The sequence below is a fragment of the Galeopterus variegatus genome, unplaced genomic scaffold, assembly GCF_000696425.1.
Source record: "Galeopterus variegatus unplaced genomic scaffold, G_variegatus-3.0.2 Scaffold4949, whole genome shotgun sequence".
NCBI classification, from domain to species: domain Eukaryota; kingdom Metazoa; phylum Chordata; class Mammalia; order Dermoptera; family Cynocephalidae; genus Galeopterus; species Galeopterus variegatus.
Genome location: NW_007731060.1, coordinates 139,008 through 154,705, shown reverse-complemented (window position 1 = coordinate 154,705; position 15,698 = coordinate 139,008). Strand labels below are relative to the sequence as shown.

Here is a 15,698-nt window from a genome sequence, read left to right as displayed (position 1 = left end):
ATATATGTAATGTTCTAGATTTCCTGGACAGCCTGAAGTGTGAGGGCCAAGGAGGTGGCTGAGCTGGGCTGGGTGGTGGAGAAGGCCTCCCTGATGCACAGCAGCAAAGTGGGCAAGGGCTGGGACCATGAGCTCAACTTCAAGAATAGATCTCTTTAGAGTTCATCTTACTCCTAACTAGCTAATCCCTCATTGCTCCAATCTCCTGTTATCATTAATAATTCCTTATCTCTATTCAAATTATTGTTTGCATTTTCTCTTCTGATTATACCCAGACAGATACAAAAGTGATCAGTGGAATAACAGTGCCACATATATTTTGAAATAGGTCACGAATATATTCTCACTTGACTTTTACAGCAATTCCTGTGAAGTATGTGTAGTGGATTGAATTTATGTCCCCCCAAAACTCACTAAAGCTTGGATTGTGCCCCCCAAGTTTTATATATTAGACACTTGGTCCCCACTGTGACTGTTAAAAGGGTGGGAGATCCTATCATGGTAATTAAAAGGCGGAGGCTTAGAGAGGTGCTTAGATTGTAGGATCATGCAGTAGCGAATGGATTAAAAATGGTTGTCATGGGCATGGTTCTGAGGGCTTTAAAAGAAGGAAGAAGAGAGTCTGTCTTCCTCTCTGCTCTCTCTACTTCCACCATCTTGCAGTGTGATACGCCTGGGTCACTGTTGCCACCACCAGATGGACTTTGGACTTTCCAGCCTCAGAAACTGTAAGCAATAAATTTCATTTTCTTTATAAATCACCCAGTTTCGTGTATTTTGTTATAAGCAAGCGAAGTAGACTAATAGAGTAGGCATAGCAAGTACTATTTCTTATTCACATTTTATAGCTGAGGAATAAGGTTCAGAGAATATGGGTGGCCCAAAGTCATATAGTCACTTTTTCATCTGTAAAATGGGGATAACAATAGAAACTACATACTAGGGTCATTTTAAAAATTAAATGACATAAAGCACATAAAGTGCATACATAGTACATGGTAATGGCTTGATAAATGTTAACTGTTATATATATCATACTTGAACTGTAGAAATTTTTCAGACAGTCTGGTAGTTTGCTAAACTACTTGCAGTAAGTTGTCTAGGTCTTACATATCTTTTCAACATCTAATTTTTTTTTCAGTTAATACTATTTGTTTTGTCAAGTACCATAGCATAACAACCAAAGATAAACCTATCATTTCACAATTCCCTCATGTACTTATTGCTTTCTGAGGAAAATACATGGCCAGACTGAGAGTTAATCAACCTTGGCTAATTTTATGTCAGCTTAATGTAATTCTAGGCCCATTGTGGCCAATGGCTGAGCTCGGAGTGAGGAAACCAAATTTCTCAGAATACAGCCCCGTGGGGCTGCCCGGTTAGCTCAGTTGGTTAGAGCTGGTACTGAGAACACCAAGGTCCAGGATCCCACCCTTGTACCAGCCAGCCACCAAAAAACAAAAAGAAAAAAAGAAAAAAAAAAAAAAAACCTAAGAATACAACCCTAAATTTAGAAGGCGAACCTTCAAATTTGAATATGTCAGTGTAAATAATAAATGCAACTTACACAGTATTTCTAGTCTCATCAGGTTCAGATTCTATTAATTCTTTTGGTCAAGGCATCGGGTAGGAACAGGATGTTAAGGAAAATTAGGGAAAGAAAGAGACACAGTTTACCATATCTACGTCAGTTATTATACAAACTCTTTGATCACTGTAGATTTCAGTAACCGGATACTGAAAGTCAGTGCTGTACTAACAATTGGGGTTATACATTAAACAAATGTCCAGAACCTGCAGAAAACTATCTTGCATAAAGATATGCACTAATATATAAAAATTCTTGGTTAATGTACTTTGGCAGTATTTGAAAACACATTATCCTATAGGAATGTTACAGATGGAGCACGTGTTAAACTTTCAGAAGAGGGGAAATGTTTCATGGCTGACTGCAAATTTTTCATGCAATATTGATCAGAATTGGGGGACATTTTAAGTGGTCTTCTTTTATAACTGTATGAGTCCCACAGCCTTGCCTGGTAAGTACAGCATTTCCATTTGGTACAAAAATCATTTTTAAGAGAAACAAGTGACGACCAAGTGGGGATTCCTTTTCCTCCCTCAGGAATAAAAACCTTTAGCCTCCTTTCCGTGGGAAGGGAAAAAACAAACAAAACAAAACCGCTTGAGTGCTCCGAGGAAAGCAGCTGAGTCAAAGGAACCCCCCACGAATTCGTCAAAATCACCCCAGGTGGAAGGGTCCTCGACCGGAAAGGGCCTAACTGCCCTCACAGGAAGGGTAAGCGACTCCAGAGCTCGCGGACCCAAACGCAGACGCGACCACAGAGTTCTACGGTGGTTGCCAGAGCGTCGGACGTCTGTTAGCACCTCCCCGTCCTTCCCAGAGCGTAGCTAGGCAACCGTCGGCCCTCTGGGAGAGCTGAAGCCAAGCGGCTACGTTAGTGCCTCTAGCGGCGAACAATGAGCTCTGCAGGCCCCTCTCACCGTTTTTACCCTCCCCTCTCTCCACCTCCTTTGGCCCGCCCACCCCTCCGCCACTTCGGCTCCTCCCTCCTCTTCTCGCTCTCGCTCTCCTTCCTCCTCCGCCTCCTCAGCGCTTGGGCTAGAATATCTATGGGTCGAAACGTGATGCGATGAATCCGAGAGAGACCGAAACTGGGACGAGGAGTGCGGCGGAAGCGGCGCGACTCTCGGGCATGGGGGCTTCACCACAATAGAGGCAGCGCCCCCACCCTCCCCCGTCAGTCCCTCCGGAGCGAAGCCCCCAAGCCCCCTCGGGAAAAGGATGGCGGCGGCACCTACCCAGATCGAAGCCGGTGGGTAAACTGTGTCCAGGGGCTAAGGGGATGGGGGCTTAGTGCGACGGCTGTCAGTTTCTTTTGAAAAAGCTTCTATTTCTCTTCTTGCCTCCCTCTTAACCTCTTCCCCCCCCACTCTTCCTCAGAGCTGTATTACCTGATCGCTAGGTTCTTGCAGTCCGGACCCTGCAACAAATCCGCTCAGGTGAGGGGGAGAAGGAGGATCTGGGATTCGTGGGGAATTGTCCTAATGGGAAAATCGAGGCAGCGGGGTGAGCGGTTACGCTGAGGGTGAGGGAAAGGCCGACCTTAAGTAGTCCTACGATCAGCGGCTGGGTTCAAAGTGGGGAGGGAGATTGATGGCCAGAGCTGCTCCTCATATCCGTGTTTCCCTTTTGCTCAGGTGCTAGTGCAGGAGCTCGAGGAGCATCAGGTACGGAGCCCCTTCGGGAAGGGGTGGGGAGGGTTGGAGTGAGACTGGAGGAAGGGGAGGGCAAGTCAGGGGCGGAGGGCAGGGGCCGGGAGGGAGGATTCGATCTAGGCACCCATAGCTGTTGTCACCGGGGTAAGCCGGCTTCTTCCCTCAGAAGGGGCAGACAACGCTGGGGTCTTAACTTGCCCCCTCTTTAATATTTGAGTTACCTCCAAGTTTTCATTAATATCTTTGTGTAGTTAGGTGTTCTTTCTCTGCTTTTTTTCCTTTTTATTCCCTACCAAGTCATTTTACAGGCCTTTATTCCCTAAAGTGGAGTTATCAGGTCAAAAGGTCTCATCAGTTTTATAGCTTTTGTCCTATATTGTAAGGTTGCTCTCCAGAAGATTGTACTAATTTATGTCACCTGCTGTACCGTACAGCTCTGAGGTAATAGCTATAGAGCCAAGAGAAATAAAGACACCAAAAGGTCGAGGACCGGGATCAAGGCTGGGTTCGGTTGAAGGGGAGCGGAGGCTCTGCTTTCACCCTTTGCTCCCCCCTTCCCCTTTCTTTTCCTCCGGCCCCCAGCTGATTCCGCGCCGCTTAGACTGGGAGGGGAAAGAGCACCGAAGAAGCTTCGAGGATCTGGTGAGTAAAGTTTTCATTTCAACTCAACCCAACTCTTTCTCCACTCCCTCCCCACCTTGTACCCCCCACCCGGCCCCGACCCCTCAGCCAACAAGGCTCTAGAGCTCGGTGCCGAGCCAAAGAACGACTGCCCCTTCCCCCCTCCCCGCGAGTCGGAGAAAGGGTACCTTGCCCTCCCCTTGGTCTCGCTTGTTTCTACCCCAAAACTTTGAAGAATGTGAGTTGGTTATCATAGGTGTCGTGTTGTGGATTAGAAATATGTTACAAACATCGGGGAAGGCCCATTGTAGGGGGGAAAGGGAGAGAAACCAGGGGGTTATCTTGGGGCACGTACCAAGGACTGACGCTGGCCAATGACAGCGTTGGTAACAGCCCGGAGTTCCGGATTAGTGGAAGAAAACTGGTTTCTGGTTGGTCCTGGCTTGAAATACGGGAACTGAAGCCAGGCTTGTTCTTTTTTTTTTTTTTTTTTTTTTGCGGCGGGAGGGGGGAGAAGAAGGGGCTCAGGAGGGGAGTTGACGGACCCGGGACTGGGAAAAATGAGACAATTAAAAATAATAAGGAGCATCGAGCCAATTCCAAAATTTGTTGGTTTTAGATAATGGACTACCGAATAAAAGCATAATCGTTGTATATCTGAGATCTCAGAAAATAGCTCATTAAAGCATCAGTAAACCGTATGTATACAGATGCATTTTCACTAAATAAAAGCTATGGATTATGACCTTTTTGAGAATTGGTGAAACACGATTTTGGGTTTACAATAGGCAAATTTTAAAGTAGAATACACTTTAGTAAGGGATCGAAGGCATTGAATTGACTGTTCTCTTGCAAATATAATTCGTGGTATAAATGCACCTTCTGTTCAGCACTGACACACAAAAAGTTGACCCTTTTTATTTTGGGCTGGAGGTTCCCTTGTGTTAGCCTCTGGCATAGTGAATTGGAGCGTAATCAAAAAAGAAAGGTGTGATGTTACCAAAGTCTAAATTCAGCGCTCTTTTCCTTCAAATAAGATCCAAGTGGAGGAAAATCAGACAAAGTTAAAGAAAGTTGGAGGGGTATGGTAGACTCTAAATTAAGAAAAAAAAGATTTAAAATTTGCTTGCAGTAAGAAAATATTTAAATCGCTTTGGTGTTCATTTTCATGTTTCTCTTTGTATTATATTCTAGCAGTGAGACCACGTTAATTATTACTGAATCTACTGAACACAATTTTTTTTGTTTTGTTGTACATTGTTTCTCATATTTGCACATCACAGAAAACAGTGTAATTGTGATAAGTTTAAACTCGACCGTCTGTACTATTAACTATCCATCTGTAACAATTTCTCAGATGGATAAAAATTATTTTTGAAAAACTGCATGTATTACCAGGTTGTTTAATTTGTAATCACTCTTTTTTTTGGACTTAAGCCCTTTCCCCTTACCCCCAAAAAAGCAAAAACAACATTGCCTACCAATATATGTCTTAACACTTATTGATTGATAGATTGATATGGTTTTGAAAATATAGTTTTTTGTTTTTTTTTTTGAAAGATGACCGGTAAAGGGATCTTAACCCTTGACTTGGTGTTATCAGCACTGCACTCTCTCAAGTGAGCCACGGGCTGGCCCTCAATGTCCATTTTGTGCTTTATATTTTTCTTACTTAACACTTTTACATATACTTACCTGTGTATTTGAATAGTCATCATTATTTTAACGGTAAGAAAAAATTCAGTTGTATTTAAGATGGTATTATTTGAACCCAACTTCCAGTTGAATATTTGAGTTACCTCCAAGTTTTCATTAATATCTTTGTGTAGTTAGGTGTTCTTTCTCTGCTTTTTTTCCTTTTTATTCCCTACCAAGTCATTTTACAGGCCTTTATTCCCTAAAGTGGAGTTATCAGGTCAAAAGGTCTCATCAGTTTTATAGCTTTTGTCCTATATTGTAAGGTTGCTCTCCAGAAGATTGTACTAATTTATGTCACCATCTAGGTGGTTAGTTTTTTTTTTTTTTTTAATAGTTTTTAATCTTTTGGTGGCTTTAATAGGTGAGGATAGCCACTAGTTGATTTAAATAGCTCTTTTATTATTATTATTATTATTATTAGTGAGACTTAACCTTTAAGCAGTTATTTATTTATTTATTTATTTTAAAAGATGATCGGTAAGGGGATCTTAACCCTTGACTTGGTGTTGTCAGCACCACGCTCACCCACTGAGCAAACCGGCCATCCCTATATGGGATCCGAACCCGGGGCCTTGGTGTTATCAGCACCACACTCTCCCGAGTGAGCCACGGGCCGGTCCCAGTTATTTATTTTTAATTGTTGTTAATCCATTTGTATATCCTTACATATACTTGATTTTAACCTTTTATTTTTTTATTTACTGTTTCTTTTCTGTTTTTATATTTCCTTATACATTTTTTATTTTTATATACATAAGATAATTTCTTCTATTGTTTGAACATTATAGTTTAGATAAGTAGTGTACCTTTTTGCGTTTTGTTTAATTTTTATATCGCCTGCTTAGGTTTTTATTTTTCCAAACCGGGATCCATATTCTCTGGGGATAATACTCTTTGATACCATGGTCTTATTTTAAGTCAAATGTCTGTTCTCTACCTATGGATTGCTTTGTAAGGGAAGATAGGGCAGGGTCAAGTGAGAATTTGAACCGGAGGAAAAGAACTTCAGTGTCTGAAAGCTGTGTGCTGTGTTATACTGATTGCTAGATCCATTAGTTGTATTGTTGATTAAAATTATTTCACATCTGACCTCTGATTTTGAGTGGCTTCATTGTGGGAGAGATGGGATAGTTTTTTGGGGGGATAGATTTTTTTTTTTTTGGATTGTGGCTGGTAGAGGATCCAAACCCTTGACCTTGGTGTTATTAGCACCACACTCTAACCAACTGAGGTAATAGACCAGCCCTGGGGTAGGTATTTTTTAAAGTGCTATTAGAACTATGGGTTTATACAGTATGTTTTTTGATTTAGCTACATGTTTTGTATTGAAATCTAGGGTAAAGTATTAATAGCAGAATCTTGATTTATCTGGCATATTAAATTATGTACCAATATTTCAAACTTAAGATATAATGGGGTATGAAAAGGAAATAATACAAATATTTAATGAAGAGATGAAGGGCTATAAACAAAGGTACCAAATACTGCATTGGGGCTGTATATTTGAAATAAAAATTCTGCCTTTCTGTTTATATGTATATTTTCATTTGAATTGATTGTCCATACTGCTTAACTTGATTTATCCTTAAGAATATTAAGGTAATGATAAACTGGATTTCTTCAGCACTTCATTACTACCGTTACTATTAAATATTCAAGAAATCTCCCTCCCCCCCTTTTTTTTCCTTAAATGATTATCTGATTTAGTGTTTTACTTATAATTTGGAACACAAGGGAATGTGCTTTTTTGTTAAAGCTACTGGCAGGCAAGTACTGACTTATTCAAATCTGAAGTGCCTTTGAAAAAATGAGTCTATGTGAAATGTTTGTCAGCTTATGTTGAACTGTAAGGTTTTTGAAAATGGCGTTTAAAATAAAGCATTCTAAGTTTTCCAGTACTTTAATGATAGAGAATTTTGAAGTTGTGGTGATTGTTTCTGAAGTTTGATCTGGGCATTTTATTTTATTTTCTGCTTCCTAGTTGACTGCTGTTGGCAACATAATAGAATTAGATTAGCTTCTTTAAATTCATCTTAAGGTAGATAATCTAAATAATTACAGATTCTTTTCATTTGTGGTGACCCTATTGAATTGCTGGCTGTTTTCTTGCTTCCTTCTTAGAGCTTTATTGGGGACAACATACAGTAATCAGGGGTGTGTGTGTGTGTGTATGTGTGTTTAAATGAACAGATTTTGTTAATACACAAATTCCCTACATTGAAATGGCGATTTGGTAACAAAAGTTTTTTTTTTTTTTTTTTAAAAAAAGATGACCGGTAAGGGGATCTTAACCCTTGACTCTGTGTTGTCCGCAGCAAGCTCACCCAGTGAGCTAACTGGCCATCCCTATATGGGATCCGAACCCGTGGCCTTGGCGTTATCAGCACCACACTCTCCCGAGTGAGCCACGGGCCGGCCCCAACAAAAGTTTTTTTAAAGGCATGTTTTAAGATTTTTGAATCATTTTAAGGGGACTCCTATTGTAAGACTGAACCAAAGGCATAATTATCTTTAGGCGTGGTATATATTTTTACATTTATTCAGCATTTTTCATCTATAGACTTGAAAGCACCACTTAATGCTTACATTTGGAGTGACAAAGATTGTATTACCCTCATTTTATATACGAAAGACTTGAAGTAATTTTATGCTCTTTTAAAAAAAACTTACCAAGATTATATGTTCATTACTGTCTCTGAAAAAGAATGCATGCATCTATGATATACATGTTATTATAAGAATTTGCATCTGCATATAACACATTCAAGTTTAAGTGTTCTCACATTATCTCATTTGATTCTCACCAACAACTTTAAAACACTGTATTTGAATTCCAGATGTACCTGTATTCTTTTATCCGCCTTATCCAGCTGTTGTTCTCCAGTTACTAGTAATAGCTTAAATTGTCTATTAGAACAGCAGAATGATCTTTGAGTGCTGGTAGCATAGTTATTGCATCTCAAAGTGTAGAAACAGTTGAAGCATGTGTGACTTATTAACTGCCTCGTAGACACACAGCCATAGTTAGGAAGAATAGAGTGCATCATGGGAAACCAAAAAGCATGTGCTGCTCAACCCCACTGCAGTATAGTGTGCATGTAATGTTTACTTATGGTATTATGGCAGAGAGCAGTCAATATCTGGAAACCAGTATTCCTGACTGCTGACTTGCTTGAGCCACAAGTATACTCTTGCTCTCTGAAACATGTTGACTTTAACTATTTTCCTGGGTTGATCCTTGGCTTCTTGGGGTTTTTTTTTTTTTTTTTTCACACTTGGGCTCTAAGAGCATATTTTTCAATGATTAAAATACTTTTGGAGATTTGTCATTAATCCTAGGAAAACTGGTATCTCAGTACAAATGAGATGGTATGAAAGTGAGGAGAGCTGCTCTAAGGGGGTAAGAATTTGGATCCACTGAATTTGCCTTACAAAAGCTTGTCCTGAAATCATGTTTGTCACATTTGAATATTAGTTTAGTTTGTGTGTTTCTGTTTTTCTACTGATGTCAATTACTGATTGATTAATAAGCACTTTTTTTTTTAGCAAAATGGTAATCTAAGGACAATTTAGTGTTTATGTCATAATTTAGAGATGCCCTTGTTTGATGTTTTTTACATGGGATTTTGTGGGTAGTAGAAAAGATCATAAGACTGAGTGTGGAAGATAGCCTTTATTTGTTGAATGACCCTGGGCAAGTTACTTAATCTCCCAGAGATTCAGTTCCTCATTTATAAAATGAAAATCCCTACCTGTTTTACAAGATTGTTGTATGGACCAAATGAGTTAAATATGAAAGAATACATTTTGATAATTGTAAAATGCTGTGCAAATGAATTGGTTACTACAGAGAGGTTGAATGGCTAGCATGCAAATCTGGAAAACAGTGACCCCAGAATTTACATTTACTTAGCTAGCTAATTATCACCTCCTAATTTTCCTAATATTTTTATAAGATAAGGGGCGTATAAGTCAGTACTATAAAAAAGGAATATCTAAAATATGAGTGTCAGAATTGACACAAATGAGTGCTTTGAGGTGTATGTTTAAAAAAGGAACATATCTGAAGAGATATTTAGTATTATTTGCATTTTTATGAATGCTAGAAAAATACGAGGGTATTTCCGAAAGTACGTGGAAAGATGTGTATTATCTTTTAATTCTATGTTTGATGAGCTTTTTGAAGTACCCATGAATATTGCAAGTCTTTCAGATGTTTTATTGCAGGTATTCTCAACCCTTCTGTTTGATCTTCTCCTGAACTTATTTTCTATGTTATTGATAGTTATCTTCTTTTATTTTAAGTTACCTTTTCAAGATGTTTTCTCGTGCCCTTTACTAGCTATGATGGTGTTTTATAGTTAGCCGGCCCTTAATTTATTACTAGCATACTTCAAAAAGTCCACGGAAAGATTCGTATTGTCTTTTAATTCTATTTTTCCGCGAACTTTGTGAAGTACCCTGTTTGTTCAGTTTATTAATTTTTGTTAGAAGCATTTTGTATGTATATTTGTTAGGATTATTTAATCTGCTAGCTGGTACTGAGTTCTTTTATTGGGCCTTTCTCTACTGAGGAACTTCTAGAACGTGGGTGGGTCTCCTGTCCTTGTCTTGATTTCATCTGCCCTCCGGGTTATAATACTTTTAATGCTTTCTTAAGGTAGAGAATACTTGAGCCTAGGAGGGTTCTGGCTGTCTTCTTCCAGAGGAAATCTTAAAACTAATAAAAAGACAAAGAAATCCCATGCATAATGATTAATATTTTCAAAGAAAAGTGATAGGAAGTCTTAATACTTTGTAGCCCACCCTGCTAACCAGTGGTGTGACTTGGGAAAGACCTGCCTGCTCTCTCTCCCTTTCTGCCTGGTTTTTCCCTTCTCTTCCTTCAAATTTAGCAAACAGTGAAACCCAGAGCTTAAATTATAAAGATGCAATATCAGATTATTGTGGACATCTATATTTTACTGAAAAGTATCAAGAAGAGAATAAACTACTGTTACTATTTTCTATTTTTGTCCCGTTTTGTTTTTCAGTACAAGTATTTGTATTTTTTTTCATTCAGAATCGGATGATACTCTGGATAGAGTTGTTTTTTTTTTTTTTTGAACATTATGGTGAAGCAGTTAAACATTGAGGAGATATTATGTTCTATTCACTGTGCGAAGTGTTTTGCTGGGTGGGAGTGCCTTTCTTTTTGCCTGGAATGCCCTCCCTTCCCTTTGTCTGTCTGATGAACTTTCATTTATCCTTCAAGTGTGAAATCGGACATCAACCCTTACCTCTAGGCAAAATGATGTACTGTACTTTGCTTCCTTGGCTCATTGTACTAACCTCTGGCCCGTGGAGCTTTGATTTGTTTCTATTTACTAGTTTGTTTTCTCCACTGGGACTGTGGGTTCCCTTAGGGCAGCAGTTTAATCTTTCCAATACATCCCTGTACTTTAAATGTCTGAGTGAGTGAATGAATGAATGAGTGAGTGAATTCATGAGTGAATGGTTTTGTTTTTGTACTAACTAAATCATATGAGGTAGTTATCATTACTCCCTCTTTTATAAATGAAGCTCAGGCTAAGAGAGGCTAAGTAACTTTGCCCAGGTCACAGAAATAGGAACAAGGGATGCTGGAAAGATTCAAATCTAAGTCTTTCTATTGTATCACACTGCCGAAAAAGAGTAACTGCTAGTGAATTTTAGAGCCTGAATAATCCAGGCTCTCAAACTTCAAAGTACTTTGCTTATCTCAACACTACACTTACATTGATATATCTAAAGCCCTGCTGTATTTTTCAAAATCTGTTTTGTTTTCTGTTCCTTAAGATCAAAAGATTACATAACTAACTTTTGTATGTGCCTCTTCTACCCTCCCTTCCAATAAAAATTAAAAATCCCAGACAAAATGGTTCATTTTACTTCTTCGGCATATGATCCCAGTTTGAATCTTCATTTTACCTCTGTAGCCTTGGTCTTAGAAAACAAACACGCATGCAATTCATTGTTATATTTGTTTTTTAGAGTTACTTGTCTGATCCTATTATTTCTCACAGCCACAGTAAAAAGAAGTATCATTGCTTTCTGAAAATTAGTATTTCAAATGTAGTTCTTCATGTAGGCCTGGCCTCTTGAGATTAACTACGTTTTATTCAGTGCCCAGCTGGATTCCTTTTAACTAATTATGATGAGTAGGATCATCTCAGTGAGTTCTCTGGTCTTCTCAGATGTTATAATGATTCTGAAGTGTGGTAATTCAGTTGTTAGATTTGCTCTTTAGGTCAGCCTGTCTTCCTATAAAGAAGGTTTATAATTTAGGATTCATTTGATTTCTTTCAGTTTATTCAGATTTATAGTTTTCATCTCTTTGCAGCCTGTATGTTAATTATCTCTATCTTTATAATTTTTGAACTGCCTTAATAGAACAGTAGTAGAGAGAGCAGTGGGCAGAGATACCCAGATTCCTGCCTGTCCTTTGTGACAATGGGACAAGGTACTTCACTCACTTCTCTGGATCTGTTTTCTCTCCTGTAAGATTTGGAATTAGGTTGATTATACATAAGGATCCTTCCGATTGCAAGATTCTATAATTTAACTCCTTGGAGCTGTTCTACCGAATAATATAGAAGTATGTATTATAGTCTTAAACTTTGTTTTTAGTGAATGCTTTTCTTCTGCAAATCTCAAAGTGCTTGTCAAGCATTACTAGTTAGCCATTATATTTCAGAAAGAGAAATGTAGTTAAATGACTGAAATTCGAGTCTTTAAAAAAATAGAAAAGAAGAAAATTAAAAACAAAAACAAAAAGAATGTTTGATCTTTAACCAGAGTGGTTTATAATATTAAGCCATGAATTTTGTAGAATATTTAAAAGTGCATACTTTAAAATCTATACTAATAAAATATTACATTATATTTACACAGAATTTCAACATAGAATTATAAGGGCTGGCTGGTTAGCTCAGTTGATTAGAGTGCTGGAGCATAGTGTTATAATATCAAGGTCAAGGGTTCTGATCCCTGGACCTGTGAGCAGCCAAAAAAACCACAAATTAACGAATTATAAGAAAAAACTTTAAAAAAGTAATACTCAGGGTAGGTAAGAGTTCTTATGGCTGAAAAGATCACTTTTAAAAAATTCCAGCTTTCGGGCTGACCGGTTAGCTCACTTGGGAGCATGGTGCTGATAATACCAAGGTCAAGGATTCAGATACCTTAGTGGCCAGCCGATCCCCCCCCCCAAAAAAAAAAAATTCCAGCTTTAATCAAAAGTAAATGGATTTGAGTAAACATTAACTACTGCTTCTAAGTCTTAAAGTTTGATTTAGAATAAACCTTATTGTAAGAACTACACCAATATAGTCTGGAAGCCTGTCAGTGTTGTTTAAAGGAGAAGCTAGCATGTTTAAACTCAGGAGATTGTTATTGCCATTATTTTGATAGAATCTTATGTTTTTCTAGTACTGTGTTATAATCAATTTTTTATTAATTTTAGAGGAAAGGACTTTCTGAATGGGACTGCTTATAAACTGAGCGATTTTCTCCTGTATGGGGTGAAAATCAAACTTGTAAAATGTATTTACTAGTTTATCATCAAATCTTCAAGGGGGAGAATTTAGGAGTAGATAAAGCCTTGTTTTAGTTGCTGAGTATGCAGACTCATTTATACCCATTAATGATTCTGTGTTTTTGAATTATTACTGAGGAGTTAAAAAACAGTTTATACTTACCTGAAAATCAGACATCATTGTTTCTATAAGGTGGAGTAGCCAGGGCACTTAACGTGCCAGTTTGACATAATTCTGACAGATTTTCTATAAGAGGGTAATTCAACAAGTTCTAATTAGAAAACTCCCATTTTCTGTATTATATATTGCTAGATATATTGCATTTATAGGGTAGTTACTGAAGTTTTTATAACAAGTGAATAACTCTTGAGTTGGTCAGGGGACCAAGGACAGAAAATTGGCAGTAAAGGCATCAACTACCACCCTATCGAAAGCCTACCACACTATCGAAATACATCATTTACTTGATGAAAAAAAAAAGTAATGGCTGATGTCAGAAGCCCTGTTTATCCAAGGCAGTCTTGGGAAAAAATAAGCATAAGCTGTTGGTGGATATAAATATGCAATACCTTAAGGTTTTTTCCTTTCAGATGTATATTTCTAGGGGTACTAACTGTATTTACATGTAGGCATATTTAGGAAATGCCCTAATGTGGAGGGGTATGAATTATAAACTAGGATTTTAGGGTATCAGTTTCTGTAGATAGCAAGAAATGTTCTCTAGATAGAGTCATTAGCTGCTTTGACTTTAGTACTAACTGTATATGTTACTGAAATATAGTTCTGTGTAGTTATTTTTTGGAAAACAAAACAAAAGATGTGAGAAATAACTGCAAGAATTTGCTTGATCCTTTGTCCCATCCAGAAGCTAAACCTTGTAGATACAAACTTGAAATAATCCCATTGCCATTCTTCCTGAGTATCATGACAGTTGTCTAGGCCCCAGTTATTTTGGTAGACTAAAGTTGGTTTTTGCAGGAGTTTACAAAAGATAATTGGCAGGAAATAATTTATTAAAAAATAATAATCACAGTAGAATCACTTATATTACCATAATTCTGGACACATGTTGCATTGTAGTTCTTTAACCAGTGTTTCCTAAGAAAAGGAAAAGGCACCCTGATGTGAGAATCTGAGGTTTTTCCTCTAGGAATTATGATAACATTGATTGTAGTTGGACTTTACTTTGATTTTTATTCATTCATTCATTGATTTATTCAACAAATATTTATCCAGTTCTCCTTTATGCCAGATACTTTTCTGGGTGTCAGGAGTACAGCAGTGAAGAAAACACTCAAAATTGCTCCTCTCATGGTGATCACCAGGGATGATTTACAAAATTATTCTTTTATGTTGTTCTTTTTTTGGCGGCTGGCCGGTTCGCGATTCTGAACTTGTGACCTTGGTGTTTATAATTGTGTTTATAAGTCTGTGCTCTAACCAGCTGAACTAACTGGCCAGACTTTTATTTATTTATTTACTTTACTTTTTTTTTTTTTGACTGGTAAGGGGATCGCAACCCTCGGCACGGTATGGTCTGCACCATACTCAGCCAGTGAGCACACCAGCCATCCCTATATAGGATCCAAACCCGTGGCCCCGGTGGTAGTGCCGCACTCTCCCTAGTGAGCCACGGGGTGGCCCATTTATTTACTTTTCACATTGTTGTTCTTGACCTGGTGATAATACTATTTGGTGTGTGTCCTACGTTATTTTTTTTTATTGTGTCCTACATTATTATTTTTTTAATTGTGGCATTTATAAAAATTAGCATTATAGCCAGAAGGAGATTTTGGGACCTATGTCAAGACGAGAATGTAGATGTTCTTTTCATCTAAGGATTTTTAGTATTCTGGTTTAGTAGTCTAGTTTTCTTTGTTTAAAGTTTTAATAATTAGGTATTATGAAGTACATCAAGGATTTGAACATTAGCTTAGGTAAAAAAAAAAAAAAAAAATGGAACACAGTTTTTGTTGTTATAGTGTCTCATTTCTATCTACATATGTTAGTTCATGTCCAGAAACTTACTTGTGGATTTTTTTGGAAATGAATTAATGTTACAAGGAATTTTGTAAGCAAGTTAACTTCTGTAGGGAAAACAATTCTGCTTAATTGTACAAATGTGTACTACTTGTCCTAAGGGGACTTGGGTGAGAGTTTGGTGCAAGTATTAACTTTAATTTTTTATTCTTATCATTTGTATAGAATCTAGATCTTCTGGTTCTTGATCAGGTCATCATCACTACTGAATAAATCAAGTAATAGAGAGTTTACTGTCAACTTTGTTGTCTTTTTGATTTTTGACATGCTTGCTTTTGCTGCTTTGTAACATTTATCTCATGAGATTAATAGCTAAGCAAATGATTTAAACAAGACATGTAAAAGTAAATTAGAGTGCCAGGTCATTTAAATGGTATATCATTTAGATGTGCTATTTTGTAGCTGTTTCTTAAATTTCACTCAAGTGGTAAATATTTAAAATTTTATTTTCTTAATCTTATATTTTAAAATTGTACTTTGCTCCATGATGAAACAGTTTGGTGATGGAATAGATTGATGTTTTTAAACCAAATGAGGTTTTTT

The 15,698-nt window shown here is 37.6% G+C and overlaps 1 protein-coding gene across 2 annotated transcripts in view; it reads left to right on the top strand.

The window, feature by feature from the left end:
* Nucleotides 1-2,593: 2,593 nt before the first annotated feature.
* BRWD3 (bromodomain and WD repeat domain containing 3) overlaps nucleotides 2,594-15,698 on the top strand; it is a 122,232-nt gene continuing 109,127 nt past the window's right edge. For both annotated transcript variants that reach the window (XM_008588668.1, XM_008588667.1), the window contains exons 1-4: nucleotides 2,594-2,837; nucleotides 2,966-3,024; nucleotides 3,223-3,252; nucleotides 3,823-3,882. In XM_008588668.1, the coding sequence (XP_008586890.1) occupies nucleotides 2,807-2,837; nucleotides 2,966-3,024; nucleotides 3,223-3,252; nucleotides 3,823-3,882 (180 nt within the window). In that variant the 5' untranslated portion in view covers nucleotides 2,594-2,806. The remainder of the gene's footprint in view (nucleotides 2,838-2,965; nucleotides 3,025-3,222; nucleotides 3,253-3,822; nucleotides 3,883-15,698) is intronic.